This window comes from Miniopterus natalensis, chromosome 9 (assembly GCF_054644295.1).
Source record: "Miniopterus natalensis isolate mMinNat1 chromosome 9, mMinNat1.hap1, whole genome shotgun sequence".
NCBI lineage: Eukaryota > Metazoa > Chordata > Mammalia > Chiroptera > Miniopteridae > Miniopterus > Miniopterus natalensis.
The window spans coordinates 42968096-42989939 of NC_142089.1; the positions used below are offsets into that span (position 1 = coordinate 42968096).

Genomic DNA, 21844 nt, shown 5'->3' on the forward strand with positions numbered 1-21844 from the left:
CACACTTTCCACAGACACATACTCGCCACAATCACATAAACCATTCCATTTTATAAAGTTGGTTCTACTCAGATGCAAAAGGCATGACTTTTGGAACAAGCCTAGCCAAATAAAGCTGCCCCTTATTGTTCCTCCCACTCTGTTTTAATCAGCATGAACAATTTGTATCTATTGCATTTAAGTAATATTATAAGTACTCTGATGTTGATTATGAAAAATTAAAAGATGAATATGGAATGTCTCATATTTTCCCTCTCTAAATTAAATGGGAAAAATAATCATTGATATATATGTTCCTTAAAGTCAGACTGATAAACCAAAAATAAGTTCAAGAGTGGAAATAAATAGCTGAATAAACATAAGCCAAAATTTATATGTTTGCCTACAATATCTTAAAAAATGTTCACAATTTTTATTTCTCTTTATGGTAAACATTACCTACAAAGCATGTTCTTTATTAGGCTAAAATTTAAATGTAAAGCCACCCTGAAACATATTTTCTTAAATATTAACAAGAATTAGCTACCCTTCCTTTGAGGTAACATGCTAATTAACATAGAGCTGAAGCATATTGGGTAGCAGATATTGTCACCTCCCGTTTTTTTTTTTTAATAAATGATAACTCACTCTACTTATAAATCTTTTGGGGTCTTCTCCATCACCTGCACTGATATTTCAAAAATATTTTTAACATCAAAATAATTACTTATAAATAATTAAGATAGGGAAAAGAACAGCCTAAACTATAAAAGCAGCTGATAGTCACAATTAAATTTTTCAGAGATAACCAGTCACTTAAGTGTTGGATGTACTGCTATTTCAACCATTATAGGGTAGGTCTAAAGATAGGATATAATCCCCAAATTGTGGTTAATCTAGAAGGGTGGGCAGGGGTGGGGAGAAGTCCCACAAGGCAGAGTGAGAGAAGAGCACTAAGTGTTCTGCTCTCTGGAACAGTTTCTCAGCCAGCTCAGCACTCACTGTACTGCATTTGGTTATCCGACTACATATAAAATGGCATAGTTTTGTGAACATGCTTGCTGAAGATGTTTTTATATTAAATTTCTTTTTATAAACTTCTAGGTTGAAATAAACCTAAAACGATACCCAACTCCTTACCCAGAGGATTTAAAGAATATGGTAAAATCTGTTCAAAATCTGGTGGGTAAGCCAAGCCATGGAGTGCGTGTTGAGAATTCAAATCCAACTGCTAACACGGAGCAAACTGTGAAAGAAAAATATGAACACAAGTGGCCTGTAGCCCCAAAGGAGATTACAATGGAGGTATTTCAAGGTTATTGGTAATTGCCAGTGTGGTTTGGATCTTTTGGAATTACTAAGTCATATGTGCTGTTTTTTTAACTGAATAGATCTTCCTTACATTTTATTTCCCAAAATATAAATGAGGTCTCTCTACTCTTTCAAACTATGAGGGTTGCATTTAATAAATCACAGATAAATGATACCCTCATGGCCTAAAGTCATTAATACAGGTTGAAAAGTTCCAATACACACAGAAAAAATAATTTGCTCACCCAGTTAGGCCTGGCCAGTACATGCATTATATCATTTTCATGATATCCTTTCGGCAACCTCAAACTTTCATTGTATGAATCATTAAAAGAGAATAAATGATTTTTCCCCCCTGCAAATTTTCAGTAAAATTCCTGATCAGATTTAGAGCTAAATTTTTTTTAAATGTTTTTGTTTAGTTTACAACCTTATAAGAAACACTACTATAAACAAAAAAGGGAGGGGAAAAGCTTTAAAATTTAGCTTTTTTAAATCTAGTCAAGTGAGCTTAATTCCTGTACTTTAGAATGAATTAGATACTCATCCTTATCAATTTGTTTGATCTGAAAAGAATTCAACTACATGTATGCCACCTCTGCACGACCTCCTCATCAACTCCAGATAATTTTCTTATCACCTTTGTATCCTCATGGGAAACATCATGAGTATGAAAACACCTAGAAGTTACTATACCTGCTTCTCTAAAATCTAGATTAGCAAAACTCTTTTACAAATCTGCATCTCAGAGCATCAATTTGTTTAAACACCAACTGTATATGTAGCACTGTGTTAAACATTGTGAGAGAGAGAGAAGAAATGTAAAATGTGTGCATAGTCCCCAACTAATCTAGGGCCTTCCCAGGTCAACTTAACAAAGGTGAAGTAATTAGGGAATATGTTGTATGAAATATGATCATATGGTTTGTTGTGCAATAGACAATGTAATACTCTAAGAAATTAGAGAGAGAAGCTATCACTGCCAATCAGTTAAAAAGTTGCTTGAAGCAGTTTAGTGGTGAACTGCATATTAATAATTGGGTGATTATTTTAAAGTCAAAAAGAGAGGAAGGCATTCCAGGCCAAGGGAAAAGCTTGAGCAAAAATAAGCATGGTGTGCACATCTGCCAGTGGAGGTACCATACCAGCCAGCCCAGAAGAGGCATACAGTTGGATATGTAGGGAAGAAAATTTAAGTAAATATTCATTTTGTCGCCTTTTTTCTTTTTTCTTATAAAATCAGTATTATTTACTTTTCCAAAATATTACATATATGCTATAGTAGAGCAACATACTTTTCTTTAATGTCTAAGATGTTGCAATAATAATAAAAGACAGAAAAACAACATTTAGCAGGTACACACTAAAAACATACACTTTGTGTTTAAATCCCATGTAATCACAGTTTAACATCGAAATAATTTTGAGGTCATGATAATTCATAAACTGAGTAATTTTACTACAAATAAAGAGATCTTAAAATTGTTTCATACAGGGATGTGATAGGTGAGGCATGGAAAAGATGGCTTTGGTCATGAATTTAATAGTAACCTTAGTAGAAAAAATAACTCTTAAAATTATCCCATAAGCACTTCAAACCTAACAAATCCAAAATTAAATGTAATGTTTTTTCCCTAACTTGCATCTGCCCCAACATTCCTGATCTTGATCTCATCTGGCACCATTATTATCTACTTGTTTGCTCAAGTTAGAAATTTGGGAGGTATTCTGATTTCTTTGTCCTGCCCCTTCCAATTACCAAGTCCTATACATTTTCATCTAAGTATATCTCCTGTGTCTTCTCAGGTCCTCAATTGTGTCTTGCATTCCTGTAAAAACTGTCAACTTCTTGGCTCACCTTGTCCTCAGCCTCCTCTTTGCCTTACTAATGATGGTCTTTCTAATACAAATCTAATTTTTCTCTCCTTTTTTTAAAAATTTTTAAAATTTATTTGTTAATTTTTTATTACACTTATTGGGGTAACATTGGTTAATAAGATCACATAGGTTTCAAGTGTACATGTCTATAATACATGATCTGTATATTGCATTGTGTGTTTACCACCCAAAGTCAAATTATCTTCCATCACCAAGTATTTGGCCCTCCTTAAAAACACTGTGGTAACTTCATCCTGTCGAAGCTTCTTAATTAGCTAGAGTAGCCAAGCTCAATAGGGAGAAGACTGAAGCTCAACCTTCAGTTTTATATTTATTTCTATGATTCACCTCTCTTTTTCTTAGTTTTCTTCTACTGGCTTTTTCTTCTTGAATAAAAATTTCACTGGTAATTTCAATACTTTCTCTAAAATTGAAATTCTAAATCTTTTCCCATGATTTAGCACTCTAAGAGCAAGGAGAAGCGTTGCTTTCAGTATCCTCTCTTTTCCAATTACTGCACCCAAATTAAGGGAACCCACTCAATATTTTCAGCTTCCAGGTCATAATAAAAGAGATAATCAAGTTTCTAACTAATCAGTGTATATTAAGCATTTTTATGTTTTGCACTTGTATGCCATTCTTCAGTAATTACTTAGTTTATAATGTCAAGAATGTGGAGTAGGGTATCACACACTGCATGATTTATCTATGTGGTTAAAGATGGAAATCCAAAAAAAGAAGAAAAAAACAATAGAGGTAGACAGAACCAGAAGCAAGAAACAGAAAGAAAGAAAAAAGTAGATTAGAAATACAGCAGAGAAATAGGGAAAAGGAAAGGCAAATCAACATTTATTGCCCACTTTCTATTGGCCAACCCTATGCCTAGAGTTTTAACGTGCTAGCTAGATACGGCCAGTAAATCCGCATGAATGAGGACAGGGAGATGAGAAAGTCCCCTCTGCTCTGTTCCCCTCTGCTCCTGTTCCCCTCTGCTCCTGTTCTCCTTTATGCCTGCTGGGGTTTGCGTTTGCTTTTCCCCCACTGTTTCATTCCATTCAGGCTGCTAGAACAGAAAACCATCACTGGGTGGCTTATAAGCAAAACACATTTATTCCTCACAGTACTGGGGCTGGGAAGTCCAAGGCCAAGACAGCAGCTGGCTTCGTGTCTGGTGAGGGCCTGCTGTCTGATCCATCGGTGTCCATCCTCTCTCTGTGACCTCACATGGTGGAAGGGGCTAGGGAGCTCTCTGGGGTCTCCTATATAAGAACTGTAAGTTCATTCATGAGGGCTCTACCCTTACTACTCACCTACCAAAGACCCTACCTCCAAATACCATCTCATAGGTTTTAACATATTAATTTTTGCAGGGATACAAAAATTCAGTCGGTAGCACCAGCTCTTTATATGGCTAGAACTTCCTCATCTTTTAATTTTCAGCTTAAAGATTATTACCTCAATGAAAAAGCCTTCTTTGATCCCCCTGATCAGTAGGACCCTCTGATCACCCTGCTTATTTGCATTCAATATAATAAAAACATTTATGATTATTTTATTTATTAACTTCAGACTGTGAATTTCATGAGGGCAGGGGTGATGTCTATCTTGTCCATCATTGTCTGCCCAGTGTCTAGGGCAGTGCCTGCTATAGAGTAAGGGCCCAATAAATATCTATTGATTAAGTGAATGACTGATATGGTCTAGTGTTGTAACTCTGATAACATGTCTGTCTCTTCATCCAATTAGAAGTTTATTAAAGGCAAAAACAATTTCTCTGAGTTTTTCTTGAATTAATGATTGAGTGTTGGCTGCCCTTCCTGTCCACATTTTATCACCTGTTTGTTGAATAAAATGTATTTTAACAACCACAGTGTACCATATGGCCAACAAAATGAAACCCTTCCTAACTCTGATGATCTAATACATTATATTATGTATACTAATACATTAATATATTACTATAAGTAAAGATAAAAATATTATGATGGAAAATATTATAGAGTGAGGAAGGCATGGAAAGAGGAGACAAGGAAGGAAGGAGAATGGTACAGTGAATAAAGCTGTGATATAAAATAAGTAAAGGCTAGAGGTTCCTGAATTCTTGGTATACAAATGACTTTAGTGTTTTAATTATTTTGATACAAGGACCCTAGACCAAAAGGAATACCTAACAATCCCATTTATTAAGTAATAAGGTCCAAACAACTTAGTATATGTTTATGCTCTACTTGTGATTGTTTGAAAACAATACACATAAATTAAAAGAGAACATAATATTTTTCTTTTATTTTTAAATAACCAAAACTACTTGTTAATGGAATGTGTGCACCTGTTGGACACTGCACCTACCTTCTCCAACCTGGTATTATATTAGATACTCCCATCTAATTTCCATTTCATATTGATTTTCTGGGACCCTTGATGTTTGATCACAGCAACCACTAAAAACTCAGCTTCACAAATATTCTCATAGAAAAGAATGTGCAGTCTCATGTTGAAACTGAGGGCTACCTGGAGGGAGCAGTTCACGCAGTGTCTGACTTATGTCAAGTACTGCTTTGTTTCCTCAAATATTTAGAGTAACCTGTGCATCCCTGTGAATTAGCAAGAGCACCATATGTGCCTCAGAGCACAGTTTGGGAACAAGGTCTTTGAAGTCCAGCAGACTATAGATTCAAATATAGATTCAGATATCGAATCTACCTTATTTCCAACTGTGTGACCTTGACAATTCACTGAAACCTTTCTGAGCTTTGATTTCATTACCTTTAAAAGTACGGATAATAACAACATTCAGAGTTTGTGTGGAAATGAAATCAGGTGAAAACAAGTATTTACATACAGCCCCAAGCACAGCCTTTTTGGCACAGAGGAAAGCTACAGTTTCTGATAATTCTGCCTACTACAAGAAAATTACATGTTAATCCTGCTCCACCCTCTTAATCCTTCTGTGAGTCACTACCTTGCATTACAGAAAACTTCTCACTGGATACCTGTTTACCATGTCCATGTTCATAAAGGTTCTTCACTTTTTCTTCTGTTAGAAAAGTTTTTCTATGAAGGAACCACACATTTTTCCTGGCAATAGAGAATAATCAGTTACCCTGGAAATGTCCTTAAAAGCTTTTATTGATCCTAGACCTATACTCTCAAAAGCTCAGACACAAGTTTTTTTTCCTCTTGGACTTCTACCTTAGGCCCCCTTTCACTACAGCACTAGCAGCCAAGAATTAGTTTGATGAAATGCATTTAAAAAAAAGAAAATAATAATTTTACCTTTTTGTTCCCCTTCCATTTCTGTCTCCTCACCAGGAGGAAGTATGGTTCAATATGCTTAAAATAGAACCTCCACTAAATTTGATTTCCCACCCATAACTTCCACTGTCTTAGAAATAGTCCCCAAAGCTTCACCTACTTTTCCAACATGAACTTAATTCCTCCAGCCTCTGTAAAAGAATTTATAGAGGAAAAAGTCAGTAATTAATTTCCTCTGTTGGACAGTTCACTTTGCCTGTTCTGTAAAATGAGAGATGAGCTTTTCTTGGGGTAGACAATAGAGCACACACACTATCACACAGAAGACCTTCAAATAGGACAGCTCCCAGTTCAAATCCTGGCTCTACCACTTAGGCAATTTATAACTTGGATTTATGACTTTACCTCTCTGAGCCACCATTTTCTTGTCTGTGAAACAAAGATGACAATAATAACTTTACATTAATAAATAACAATAAAAATAAGGTTGTCATTTAAATAACTAACAGGAATAATATAGAATGTTTAGCACAGTAGCAGACATGTAATAGTTTCCGTATAACTGATGTCCATCATCACCATCATCATTATCATCATTGTTATCATCATCACTTTGCTCATAAAGATAAGTTTAACTGGATCAGTAAAAATTCACTCTTCTTGCTTCAATAGTGTTATTCTCCTTGGTGGATGGCCACAGAACTCTAGAGAAAACAAGTTCATGATTATCTAATACTGTCCTTTCTTCCCGGTCACTAGGGCTCTTTTTGATTCAAAATAGAAATTCTTGAGCAGGACCAGAGCCTTGAACCTGAGTCAGACCATAGTTACCATGCAGACCTCCAGTTACAGTTTTGCATGTGGTACAGTGTGAAAGTTTGATTTAAACATACAAGATAACTTGATTACTGAATGTCTAAGGCATAAGGGGGAAAAAATAGTAAAACCATTATATTTACATTTCTGTGTTGTACAACTATTTGTTGCATTATTTTGACTAAAACAAAATGCCTATAGTTCAATATTAAGTGTCATAAGGATATTTTCATATTATTTCAACAAATAAGGTATATTTCTATTTATAGAATATTAGTGCAGGCAGAAATTTGCACTATTTCTTACTGTCGATTACCTTTGTTTTATTGATGAATAGAATAAGTTCTAGAGATGTACACTGACTTGCCCAAGGTAACCTGATGAATAAATGGTAAAGCAGTAATGAAGCAGAAATATGCTACCTTATAACTGAAATTTTTTTGAAAGTCAGTGTATTTTATGCCTTTCATGGTACCATTTATCAAACTTGCAGCTGTTTCTACTTATAAATTTCTGCAAAATTGTGCAACTTTTATTCTCTGTTCCACCAACTTAAAACTTTATAAGTTTCTTATGCTACACCTTTGAAATAATTTTCAAAATCTATAAAAACACAGATTTTCCTCTTCATCTCTAGTATTTCCATCAATCCTAATCTCTTTCCTTTTACTCTTCAATCTGATACTTCATTTTAAGTTTCTAAAGTTTCACAGCTGAGCTCCCCAGGAAACAACACAATATAAGGGGAGATCACTGAGCCAGAGCCCAGTAGAATCACACCTCCATGCTGAACTTTTGTCTGTTTGTAGGAACCTGGGCCTTACTGAGTCTCAGAATCCCCCTATAGGAAATGAAATTGTTGGACTAGGTGATCTTTTAGTCTTCTTCCTCTAAAATATTCTTTAAAAACAAAAACAAAAGTATCAGATATACCCAGGTATTTCATAGGCAAATACCCCCATATAAACCTAACCAAAAACAACCCAAAAGATAGAACTCAAGCCAAGAGTTAAAGAAATGTATGTTTCTCTTCAATACCCAAAGACCTAAACCTGTCACTGTGGGGACCTTAACATTTATACTAAGAGCTGCTCTCTGATCATCAATCACAGATTAGTTATCAGGCAGGTCCCATCTCATTTTTTTAGATTTTTGTTCTCAAGTATATTCTTTCTCTGAATTAATAAAATATTTCTAAATGTGTTACATTAATGTTCCAAACTAATAAGAATTAATAAATGAAAAAAAATCCTGAAAATTGTTTTTTGCATTCAAATTAACCTAAAGGTTAAGTGACAAAAGACATAAAGATACGGCTGTGCATAAATTTATATCAATACATACACAGACAAGCCATTTTTATATCTAGAAAAAAGTGAGAATTTGGTATTTTTGCCTTCCCTAATGCTCTACCACTACCTAGCTACTTGGGAATAATAATTTGAAGTATAGAAGTTTAAAATTTATGTGATTTTTCCATGTTAATTTGTCATTATAAAGTTCTATTCTCTTACCAGTGTTGTTCATTACACTCAATAAATCAATTTAGAATGAAGATTTAGCAGGCTAGTCTGATCATGAGAAAACTAGAAACCGTAGGAAGGAAGCATGATAGACAAGAGAAATTGGGGTCACTTGGGAGAGAGCAGGAATTAAAAGGGAGATTGGTGGCATGACTTATAGGACCCAATTTTGCATTATTAGAACTTCTACATGTGCTTATATTAAATATATGGATGTATTGTATTATTCATATATGGCTTATCTTAATTCAGTCCTGTGTTATAATGAGTAACATCTCACCTCCCCAACTAGATTGTAAATTCCCAGAGGCATGGGTGACATTTTACCTTTCTTTGGAACCTTTACAGTTCTTTGCACAGTGTCCGGCATATAAACAGCATTCAACAAATGTCTAATGAATAAATGTACTCATTTAAATTAGGAAAAAAAATGGGGGCTTACTTCAGAGATACATATGATTCACTTCTCTCAATGCTCCACAGTGACTTACATTTTAGCGCCCCATAGTTAAATCTGAGCCAAATGAAGATATTGCCATCTCGGTTAACCATTGTTTGAATGTTTACTTTCCTTGTCCTATATTATTGTATCTCTCAGGATTCTTTTGTTCATCCAGCTAATGATATGAGGATTGGGGAGCTTCACCCTTCATTAGCTGAGACCCCTCTGTACCCACCCAAGCTTGTTCTGCTAGGGAAGGACAAAAAAGGTAACCCTGTGAGCTGCTGTGGGAAATATGCCCAGATGCATGTGCATGACCAGTCACCGGTTGTAGACTATCACCCACTGCAGTCTATAGAAATATTTTATAATTATGTGTTTCTAACATAAAGCAATATGCTATCTTTTCTTCATACTTGCTTTTCTGTGTTTATAATTGTCAGTGTTCAGAGCATTATAATATTTTCCCTTTACATTTCAGAATCAACTGATGAGTCTGAAGTTGACAAAACTCACTGTCTGAATAACAGTGTTTCCTCAGGCACTTACTCAGACTACTCGCCTTCCCAGGCTTCCTCAGGATCCTCTAACGCCCGGGTTAAAGTGGGGTCCTTGCAGACAACAACTAAAGATGCAGTGCATAATTCTTTGTGGGGTAACAGGTGTGTTTAGAGTTCCCTCTTTTCTTTTCCCAAATGCTTATTTTCAGCAACTTTAAAAAATGAAATACTCTTAACTTTGGACTTGTATCAGCACATGAGTGATATAGAAGACAGAAGGGGCAGGTAAGCAAATGTAGTCCCCTAGGATTTCCAAGAGCATCTTGACCCCATTTTATAAAGCAAAACTATTATTTAAGGGAGAGATGGTAGGAGATTAAAAACAGGTCGAGATTATAGGACAAAAAAATTAAAAATTAAAAATTGTTTTCAATACTTATTATATGCATGTAGGCATTTCACCATTCAAAATGGTGTTATGGATTAAAGTACGATACATGTAAAGCCCTTATATGCCTAGTACAAAGTAAACATTCAATAAATTTTTCATTACCATCATCATTTTATCACCAACTGGAAAAGTTAGAATATAGATAAAAGTATTTAGTCTTTCCAAAATGGATCCTACTCTACATTATCTCCATTTTACAGATGAAAACAACAAAACCACAGACCACAATAAAGTGACTCAATGAGATAGTATTTGGTCAGTTCTGAGTCCCTTATTTTATAACTTGCTGCTATAAATAGCAAATAAAAATAATCATATGATATAGGTAGTCAATGACTTTTATTCATATTTTACTGGTAACATTACTACTGTTGGCAATAAATTCTTTGGCAATTAATAAATAACTCTTTCTATACATTGATGCCCATGGTAATATTAACTCTTAACTCTATAAATTTATTATTTGTGATAAAACTGATATTGATTTAGGTACTTTTTTTTATTAGCAAAAGCACTTAAAAGTCTTTTTCTCAGTGATAAAATATATATAATTCAATATTACTATTGTGCAAATGGTTTAGAATAAATTTAGAAAAATAAGCATCTTCTAGACATACTGTGGTCACTGGTGTGAACATGTCGATGACCAAAAGTCAAGTAATTATAATATAATATGATATGATATGATATAATGTAATGTAATTAATGTAATGTAATAATATAACAATGTTATATAATAGCTCATAATACAATTTATATTATAGAAAACAATGCATGAGTATATTCCGTATGCAATGGATTTAATATTTTCAATACCTGGCCTTCGAATAAACTTTATTTGAAGATAGTTTGGGTTTACTAGGTATACCAAGCATTTATAAACGAGTAGTTTATAAATATACTGATTCAAAAATTCCAAGAATTGGGACCAGGGATCAGGTGATTCTAACTACCAGACAGGCTTCAAGACCATTGCTGAAGATCTATATAGTTCATTCAGTCATTCAGTCATACATTCAACAAATATATATATTTTTTATATCTTTATTGGTTTCAGAGAGGGGAAGGGAGAGGGAGAGATAGAAACATCCATGATGAGAGAGTCATTGATCGGCTGCCTCCTGCACGGCCCCCGCAGGAGAACGAGCCCACAACCTGGGCACATGCCCTGACTGGGAATCGAACCTCAGTCTCCTGGATCCTAGGTCGATGCTCAGCCGTTGAGCCACATCTGGGCCAGGCTCAACAAATCTATTTTTAATGCCCACTTTCTACCAGCCACTATGCTGGGCCTGAAGAAAAAAAAAATATCTGCCCTCATGAATTTACATTCTAGCAGAGGACATACACAATAAATATAATAGGTAAGTAAAATATATATGTTAGAAGCTGATGATTACTAGGAAGAAAGCAAAGTCTGAGCAGGGTAAAGGGTGGATTTTTTAGACCTGAAGGAGTAATGCTGTCTCAATCATAAGTGGGGTATGGGGGAATGATCAGTTCAACCAAGGATGGTGGCATTCTGGGCTGCTTGTTCTCTTTCTGGGGAAGACCCATATTCATACTTCTTCCCATTATCTTCACAGGATTGCACCATCTTTCCCACAACCTCTCGATTCAAAGCCATTACTCAGCCAGCGGGAAGCTGTTCCCCCAGGGAATCTACCACAGCGTCCTGACCGGCTGCCAATGAGTGACACCTTCACTGACAACTGGACTGATGGCTCACATTATGATAACACAGGGTTTGTTGCAGAGGAAACCGCCGGTGAGAATGCCAACAGTAACCCTCTCTTAAGTTCAAAATCTAGAAATGCACCTTCCCATGGACGCAGGCCTTTGATTAGGCAGGAGAGGATTGTCGGTGTGCCCCTGGAACTGGAGCAGTCTGCAAGCAGACACGTGCCGGAAACAGAAGTGCCTCCTTCCAATCCTTGGCAGAACTGGACCAGGACCCCTAGTCCTTTTGAAGACAGGACTGCTTTCCCTTCCAAATTAGAGACGCCCCCCACCAACAGCCCACTGCCTGAAAGGAAAGAACATATAAAAGACTCTGTTGAAATTCCTAGCCCTTTTTCTCCAGGAGCACCATGGGAGTATCACGATTCCAATCCCAACAGGAGTCTTACTAACGTCTTTTCTCAAATCCACTGCCGCCCAGAATCTTCTAAAGGCATTCCCATGAGCAAAAGCACAGAGAGGCTTTCCCCACTAATGAAAGACATCAAGTCCAACAAATTCAAAAAGTCGCAGAGTATCGACGAAATTGACATCGGTACATACAAGGTTTATAACATACCGTTAGAAAACTATGCTTCTGGAAGTGATCACTTAGGAAGCCATGAACGACCAGATAAAATGTTGGGACCAGAGCATGTCATGTCCAGTATGTCTCGAAGCCAGTCAGTCCCGATGCTGGATGACGAGATGCTCACTTATGGAAGTAGCAAAGGGCCTCAACAACAGAAAGCTTCCATGACAAAGAAAGTCTATCAATTTGACCAAAGCTTCAATCCCCAAGGAGCAGTGGAAGTTAAAGCCGAAAAGAGGATACCACCCCCTTTTCAACACAATTCTGAATACTTGCAACAGCCCAGCAAAAACATCGCCAAGGATTTGATCAGTCCGAGAGCTTACAGAGGATACCCACCAATGGAGCAGATGTTTTCATTTTCTCAGCCGTCTGTTAATGAGGATGCTGTGGTGAATGCCCAGTTTGCAAGCCAAGGTGCCAGGGCAGGCTTCTTGAGAAGAGCTGACTCCCTGGTGAGCTCCACAGAAATGGCCATGTTTAGAAGGGTCAGTGAACCTCATGAGCTGCCTCCGAGTGATAGGTACGGCAGGCCTCCGTATAGGGGAGGTCTGGATCGCCAGAGCAGCGTTTCAGTGACTGAGCCCCAGTTCCTGAAAAGGAATGGCAGGTATGAAGACGAACACCCTTCATATCAAGAAGTGAAAGCTCAGGCGGGAAGTTTTCCAGTTAAAAACCTTACCCAGAGGAGGCCATTGTCTGCAAGAAGCTACAGTACAGAGAGTTACGGTGCCTCCCAAACCAGGCCAGTTTCAGCTAGGCCTACTATGGCAGCTCTTTTGGAAAAAATACCATCTGACTATAACTTGGGTAACTATGGTGACAAGCCATCAGATAACAGTGATATAAAGACGAGGCCTACTCCTGTGAAGGGAGAGGAGAGCTGTGGTAAAATGCCTGCAGACTGGAGACAACAGCTGCTTAGACATATAGAAGCTAGAAGGTTAGACAGGGTATGTTTGGCCTTTCTCTGTAAGAATATCCCGCCTGCCTTTAGTTTACTTTATTGGCATTTCTAAGTACGTGTAGTGAAGCATGTACTACATGAATGAATAGATGATCGGCATTTTATTTATATTGTGGGGAATTGATCATAATAGTTTTTCTTGGATATTGTTTAATGCTCTTTGAGATTCCATAACCTATAGGTGAGTTATTTATCAAATCGAGCCTACGTATTGTTAGTAAGGCAGAATTTTACTTTATTACACGGGATGGTGCTTCAATCGCTTTCTAGCCATTAAGGCAAAATGCCTCTCCTAGGACACAGAACTGTTCTCTAGTGACCTAAAGAGTATAATTTTTATTGAATCCATAAAAAGTGAGTATTTTGCCCCTTTCTGCACAAACCTACTTTTACCAAAGTCAGGTCTAATTTGCTTATAAAATTTGCATATAGTTATCGCTATGGGACCACTAAATTTATTACTACTTCAAATGAGCAATAGTCTTCCCAACAAGAAACAGAGAAATAAAATAAGAAGAAACTGAATGCCCTCCTAAACATTATTTTATTTAATAAAAATCCTGCCCTTTAGAATGTTAGTCTTTATATAGGAAGAAATGTTTAAATTCAAATCATACTACAGACAACAGAAATAGATGATGTCTTTATGAAGACTATAAATGTACAAATTTAGTGTGTGTATTGCAGCAAAAAAGGGAATTTAATACCAATTCAGATAAAAATGGAGTCACAATGAAGCGTGGAATATATAATTATTGAGGAGTAAAATTTATATATATATATATATATATATATATATATATATGGCCTAGAGTTAATTTTTGTTGCCTACTAATTTCTCTCTAAAAGAAATCTGCTTTCATTTTCTAGAACTATGATCAGTGACCATACTGAATGTCCTTTGTGACTTTGATATAGAAGCCTTTGTGTCCTCTGCATTGACCTTAGAATCTAAAACTCTTTTTAAAAATAAGGCCTTTTCTCATTTTATAGGTTTAAAATCTTAAGTGTAAATTGGGACTCTGGCTAACAATATATTATTGGGATGTTTCACTTAATAGTTTTATTATTTTATTTGGTGTCCTGCTAAAAGCACAGGTCACTGGGTTTATTATATATTTCTTTAATATTGAATTTTGTGTTTTCAGGTATACTCTTTTTAAGTAATTATATTGTTTGTAGGTCGTGTCTACATGACAAGAAAACTATTATTTTTAGGGAAAGAGTAAACTAATAAATGTGGGAGTGGGTGTCAGTTTCTCAATGTGGAAATTGGTTCTGCCTTGCCAAATATTTCATCAGAATGTCTGTTTCAAATAGGTGTGCTCAGTCCCATTGAAGGGAGCCTCATCAAAGCCTCATGCCTGGCTGTCAGTGGGAGACACCTGGTCGGTTGTCACCATTCCTTACCTCAAGTTATTCCCTCCATGTAGACAGATAACTTGGAGGGCAAAAATACTTGGGGCCAAATAATACAGTACAGTTTGGAAATTCTGGACTTGTGTAGACACGACCATATGTAACAGGGTAAGATGAACTAGTCAAGAAAGGTTATAAGAAGCTTTTTGGAGCATATGTACAATGATTAGTAATTTGAGGCAACAGAGGAGTGAGTGGAAACAAAGCATAAAAAGAAAAGACAAATTCTGAACATTTGGTACCATCATTTATTTACTGGTTTCCCAGCTAAATGGTTTCTCTTCTTTGATCAGAGCTACTGAAAAGTAGGTGACCCCTCTAATTGGAGTAGGAATTTGGAGGGAGGAAGATAAGACTGTGGAAGGGAGTTTTGGATCACCAGAAATCTGGAGGCCCTGCCTATCCCAGGTCCAGATAAATAAAAGTAAACCCATGTATTCTCATTGCTGTGACAGCACTTCCTTTTTTAATTAGCCTCCATGTATTCCTTGTTTGGTTATAATTTTCTTACTCTGTCTTTCATTTTTCAGAGCAATTTCAATGCACATTCAATAGCTTCTCATTTAATTTTAAAACATTAAACTACCTAAGATTATTGCTTCAAGTCATTGGGTCCTAGAAGCTCTTCCTCTTGTTTTCTCCAAGTGACATCTCTTTCCCCCTCTCAGTCGAGTTACTGAGCTATTCAGGCTGTATCTTACCTGAAACTCAGCCACTCAACGAGATGAATTCAGGGTACTGAAGCACAGACTTGTTACGTAAAACTAGTTTTGACATAGCTGTGCTACTGAACATTCTGTCCAAAGTCAGACTGCACCAGAGACATGGTGTGCTGCTTTCCCAGTGAGATTTAGTTGAGCAATTTGAACCCTGGAAATCAAATAGTTACACTGGATCTATAATATCTTTGTCCAGTCCTCATAAAACAGAACTGCCTGCAGGCCTGGACACTGGATAAGCTCAACAGCCCAGCATAATGTTGGTTAAAGATCTCATTTGGTACTTGCAGAGGCAGCTCCAAGTACTGCCCTTAATAAAAGATGCTTGTTTTCTCCTTTCGATTAAGCTCAAGGCTCAGGTTTGTACCACAGAGCCCCATTGTGACTGAGAGAATTTAAAACATGAACCCATGTGTCTGAGACTGCTGCTCTTCTATAGGAGCTGATAGAGCACTAGATTAGAGTGGTTTTAAACCATAAGGAATCATTTGAGTGCTAGATTGAACTTTTCAATGACCTTTTCAATTTTGGCATAGTGACAATGTCTGGATGAAACAATCTAAAATCTATAACAAATATAATTGGTAGATAAAGCACACTATCAGGAGTATAATAGTCTTCCAGTTGAGTTCAGTAAAACTTTGATGCTAAAAACCATTACTTTGCAAATAATGCCCTAGAGTAGAATAGCTGTCTACTGTTAATGTTTAATACTATTTAGTTTTTTAAAAGGATACTAACTTAACTTCTGTAGATTTTTTTTTTCAAAATAAGAGAATTACTTAAAGGACCAAATGCTGAATTATTACATTCCATGATATGTGGGAAGAGGTGATTGTACCGATGAAACCTATTTGATGTCCTGGCATTCAAAATGTCTTAACTTTTAAATGAAGTTCTGTAGAAAAAATTAACTTTCAGACACTTAGAATAACTTTAGATGGGTAGCCACAACAAAAATATCACCAATTTTCAGTTTTCATAGTTATTTAGGTACATTATATAAATAGTATTAATAGTTCAAATCATAATTCCTTTAGTTTCATTATGCAGTTTCTCCAATTTAAATGTAATTTTTAAGAAACAAAAAAAAAAGAATATTTGGATCCTTATACAATTTATTTGATTGGTTTGACTAAATTAATCAGTAAATTCAGTCAGCAAGTGGTCATATTGAATGAGTTTTTTGACCAGCTCTTTTTCTGAGTTGCTGTAATTAAGCCTGTAGACTTGAGAAATAAAGGAGACTGATTTTGGCTTTAACACAGCAGTTATTCGTTTTAAGGCAGAATTAGAAGCTAGTATTTGTCTTTTGTATGTAATGAACTCATACTGTGAAAGAGAACATGAGATTTGCAGCTGACAAAATTTGATTGACTTCACTGTTAAAATTTTTAATTAACAGACCACCACAGATAAACATTTGTCCAAAATCACTACTATCATGATATATGAGATAGATTTCTATGCCTTTGAGTTAGCAGCAAATGTAAAACAGAATGTATCTTTGCTTTTTGTCTTCTCTGTAGTTTTGGATGGTACTCATGTGCATAACTAACACTGTTTACGTATGCTTCTGTGTGACTGAGTGCATGTTTTCAAAAGAAAGTTACTGTTTGCTCGCTTAAAGTTAAATGTTATAAATTTAAACCTGTTCATGTAATAATCAGTTTGTTGAGCATGTGTTCACACCCTGTCACATGATTATTTCCTCTACTCAGAATGCTGCTTACAAACACAACACAGTTAACCTTGGCATGCTGCCCTATGGAGGTATTTCAGCAATGCATGCAGGCAGAAGCATGACTTTAAACTTGCAGACTAAGTCTAAATTTGATCTACAAGAACTACCTCTTCAGAAAGTAAGTATGGACTGCCCTACATGTGTCAGCATACCAAAGCCAATTAATGTCATTCGTACACTTAATGTGTTTAGGCTGTACATACAACCCTGCTTACTGACTCTCACGAGTCCACAAAGCACAGGGCAGGTGATGTAGAGCCTGAACTCTTCTTAGCTGCTAAATGAGTATTTGTAGCTAGACTGATTATCAGGTTCCTGCTTTGTAGCTTTGCTTTTTGGATTGAGCAGGTACATGGCTTTTTGTGTTGCTTTGTCTCATTTTTCATATTATTCATTTTCTTTTTCTTTTATTCTTCGTTTTTTCCATATATATTTTTTTGAGAGAGCCCTAACTTCTCTTGCTGATGCAGTCTACGAACAGAGCTAAAAATTATTATTAGATTTCTGTTGATTCCTTTGGAAAAGACAGAGTCCTGTATTAGAAGGGAAATGAAGTGATCGACACTTCTAAATGCTTTTTCAGCCCATTTTCTTCGCAGGAAGTATTACACAGAAGTAAAACATGAGAAACAAGTTTGTGGCTTTATCAGCAAATTGTTACTCAACCCAGGCTAATGGAAAAGTAGCAAGTTCACGTCATTTTAAAAGAATATGTAGGCTCATTTGAAAGGGGATACACTACAAGAGGAAACATTTCCATTGTCAAAGGAACATTTCTGCTCGGTTTATTCAGGCAGAGCTGAGAATGGGCATTTTACTTGTTTCAACTGATGAATGCCTTCTGTCTTGGTTACATTTTGATGGAAACTAATGAGTCATTTTTACATAATATGTCATTATGACTTTATTATTAATAGAGTCATTAGCCTAGTAATTTTTATGGGGGGGGAAAAAAGCAGCGCAAAGTGGGGATAACAGAATGGCGTAGCTTCCAAACACTTCTCTCCTAATAAAATTAATGACCATATGGAACAAACTCCCATCCCAGCAAAAGGAGGGTCGAAAGACTTCAAATTCATGTTGTATTGTTGAACTAGTCTTGATAATAATCCCTAACTCTGGATTGTTTGCTTCCTACTGTGAGTAGAGAAATAAAATCAAAGAGGCATTTATATTCACAGCTTTATCATCACTTTGGAAAAAAACTAAGTTAAGAACATTTGAATGTTGTTTTTCCTATCTTGGGTCTCCTGTTGCAAGACCAGTGGTGAGTGAGTAACTTTCTCTCCAGGGAGGAATTTTTGCCAATGTTCGTGATAGAACCACTCCCTCTACAGCCGGTTTCAAAGTACTAACTTAACTTCACTGGTCTCAGATTGGGGCTGAGTACAGATGGTTTGCACAAGCTAATACAACGTGCCACTATCAGCAAGACCCTTTTGGCTGAGCCCCAGCTTTGATGGACCCTGCTCTTCATGGTCTCTGGGATGCACAGGGCTCTCATCCTCTGCCCTAATGAAAAGAGAGGCCTTGAACTTATTTGCACTAAGTAATAGGTGAGCTATCGCAGTTTTAATAGGCACCTTTCCTGGAGGGCTTGACAATTAATAGAAAGGAAACCCTTAAACTAAAATGATAGAATTTCAAAATTCAGGGAGATTTGATGGAAGCTATTGCTTAATCCCTTAAAGTTACACCATATAAATATCTCCTTATTTTGCCTAATTTTTAGCCCTATTTACTCATCAATCTATAGAATACAGATAAATTCAGTGCTGAAAATGGTAATATACTTTGAAGCACTCTTTCTATATGTCTAAATTATCTCCAGATATAATTTAGGTACCTCTGTATTGCTACATTAATTTTCTGATGCTGTTTGGGGTACCCTAGACAATGACTTCATTAATGATTACTATATCTCTAGGATGATCTATAACAGAAATATTTCAGAGTTATAATATTTAGAGACTCTTTAACCTTCCTCAGTTGGGCACAGAAATGATCTAAAGGAATCCTCTTGGAAGCTACATTCAACTTCAAACCAAGAATAATTAAATTATTGAAAGACTCCATTTGAAAATGAATTATAATCAATACTGCATTATCCACACAAAAAGAGAAAGAGAAGGCAGGGGATAGAAAAGGAACACAGGTAGGACAACTATTATCATCAAAAGATTTTACGACCCAAAATTATCAGTTTAAGGCCTCTAAACTTTAAGCCTTTTAGGCATCTGGGACAACTTTCTTACCCTGCAGCCACTGCAGGAGCTTCACGTGTGGGCACTGGTGGTGCTTCCTCAATTTTGAGACTTCTCCAGCCTCTGCTTCCTTCCATGGATTCGTCTAAATCTCCGCCCCTTCACCTTTGAGCAGGTACATCTGTTCAGCAGAGCTTCTGTAACTAGAAAATTTATCTGGTTTTTCTGCCAGGCTTTCCCGTCACTCTCTCTTAAGATGTAGCCTCTCCGATTCTCCCTTCTTAGATCCACTGACCATTGTTGCTAACTGGTCCCATGCTTGAGGCTCAGTTTCCCTAAACTCTACAGGAAAGGAGATAGACAAAAATGATTTCCCTCTGATTTAAAAATGCACAAAAATCAATTACAACACTTGTCTTGCTACTTAAGATAATAAAAATTAATGTCATATATTTATGATTTCTTTGCAGTCCCTGAGTGTTTGTTAGCCACGAGAATTCCACTAAAATACAAAATAAGATCAATTTATAAGCACACGTTTTCAGCAGATAAAATTGGCAAAGCTGTTCATTTTCTCATGGAAATCCTGGAGCTCTCTTTTTATTCATAAAATCCCTGAATGATAATACTGGCCATCTCTAGTTAGGTGCTATGGCAGGTGGCTCTAGGGTGTCCTAGAAAGAATGGAGTACCCTAAGGAATCTAACGTTTTTCACGTATTACAAGTTAAGCAAGGAAAATAAAGGTGCAGCATACTTTTGGGCGGTGGTGCCCTCCCTAGGGAACATTCAGTGGCTGAAATCCAGACTCTTTTCCCACGCTCCCTGCTTGCCAAGCCTTACCTCTGGCAATTAGCAGAAAGGACCGCCTTTGTGTATTTCCTCAGTAAGACACACTGAGCCTGTCTTTTTGTAAGTTATGCCCCCAGAAAAGGGAGCCTTTTTGTGATTCCTTCCTTCCCCCATCCTCTCCATTTTGGTAATTGACAGAAAGGCACCATCTGTGTGAGCTGAGATCCTGACTCAGCACATTATTATTTATTTTTTTTGGATTTTCTTTTTTTAGTTTACCAAAACATACCTAGTTAATTTTTCCTCAAGTCTCTTTAAATAAATCTGTAGTAAGCTAATTAAAGGATATAACTATCTGTGAATGAAGACTGAAAAACTCTGTACTATAAAGTATTTGCACAGTGAATATTTAAGTGGGCAGAAAGGGAAGGCTCTCCCAGATTTTGCTATGAGTTTTGAATGTTCCTAATGTTTTTATATTTATTACATACCAGGTTGGGTATTGTACATTTTTTCATGAATTATGAGCTAAATATAGGTTTTTTTGTACTATAAACAGGAAATTACATTTTCTAATGCAATTTTATAGAGCCCCTTAAGATATTAAAAGAATGCGAATAAATACAACAAAATTAGTTTAGTAAACTTAATTTTCTGTAATATTTTCATTTATTGATAATGTTTCCAATTTCATAAAAAGTTAATGGTACTTGTGATCAGAACATTTAAGACATAAATCAGCTATTAAATTATAAAATTTTTATATTTTCTATTTATTCATTCATTCATTCATTTACTCATTTATCATTTATTGACTGCTTCTCCAAAAAGCATTTAAGGCAACTTTCTATGATGTTATTAATGATTCTGTGTGCTTCTTCGGATGTGTTCTGTTGTAACTGAACTTAGCTATTGTCTTGAAATTTTATGTTATCAGAGACCAATATAATACAGTTGACCCTGAACAACATGGGTTTAATGTGCACAGGTCCACTGACATCTGAGTCTTTTTCAACAAATACTGTAAATATATTTTCTCTTCCTTACGACTTTCTTAATGACATTTTATTTACCCTAGCTTACTTTATTGTATGAATGTAGTGTATAATACACATAACATGCAAAATATGTGTTAGTCAACTATGTGTTATCGGTAAGGCTACCAGTCAACAGTAGGCTATTAGAAATTAAGTTTGGGGGGAGTTAAAAGTTATATGTGGATTTTCAACTGCATGGGAGTGGGCATCCCAACCCCGTGTTCAAGGGTCAGCTGTATTGTAAAATGTCAATTCAAACTACCATTTTTATTATCAAAATTAATGGTAGAATAAATACTTTGATAAAAGAAAAATAAAAAATAGGCTTTATTGAGATTCTGCTGTGTACCTGGTACCATGAGGTACTTTAAATGTGTTTTTTCACACAACTCTTACAAAAACCCTCATGGAAAGTATTTCTCTTCATTGTATAGATGAGAAATCTGAGACTCATGTATCCCAGAAAAGAAGTCACCTGTATTTTTACTGTTTTACTA

General features: G+C 36.0%; 1 protein-coding gene across 2 annotated transcripts in view; it reads left to right on the forward strand.

Annotated features, from left to right (window-relative positions):
- Window positions 1–21844, forward strand: part of LRRC7 (leucine rich repeat containing 7) — a 293661-nt gene that overhangs the window by 211039 nt on the left and 60778 nt on the right. Inside the window, exons 17-21 of one of the 2 annotated variants that reach the window (XM_087820512.1) lie at window positions 1084–1284; window positions 9361–9472; window positions 9686–9866; window positions 11742–13419; window positions 17293–17433. In XM_087820512.1, coding sequence (XP_087676638.1) covers window positions 1084–1284; window positions 9361–9472; window positions 9686–9866; window positions 11742–13419; window positions 17293–17433 — 2313 coding nt within the window. The remainder of the gene's footprint in view (window positions 1–1083; window positions 1285–9360; window positions 9473–9685; window positions 9867–11741; window positions 13420–17292; window positions 17434–21844) is intronic. The other variant, XM_087820513.1, reaches the window with a different exon arrangement.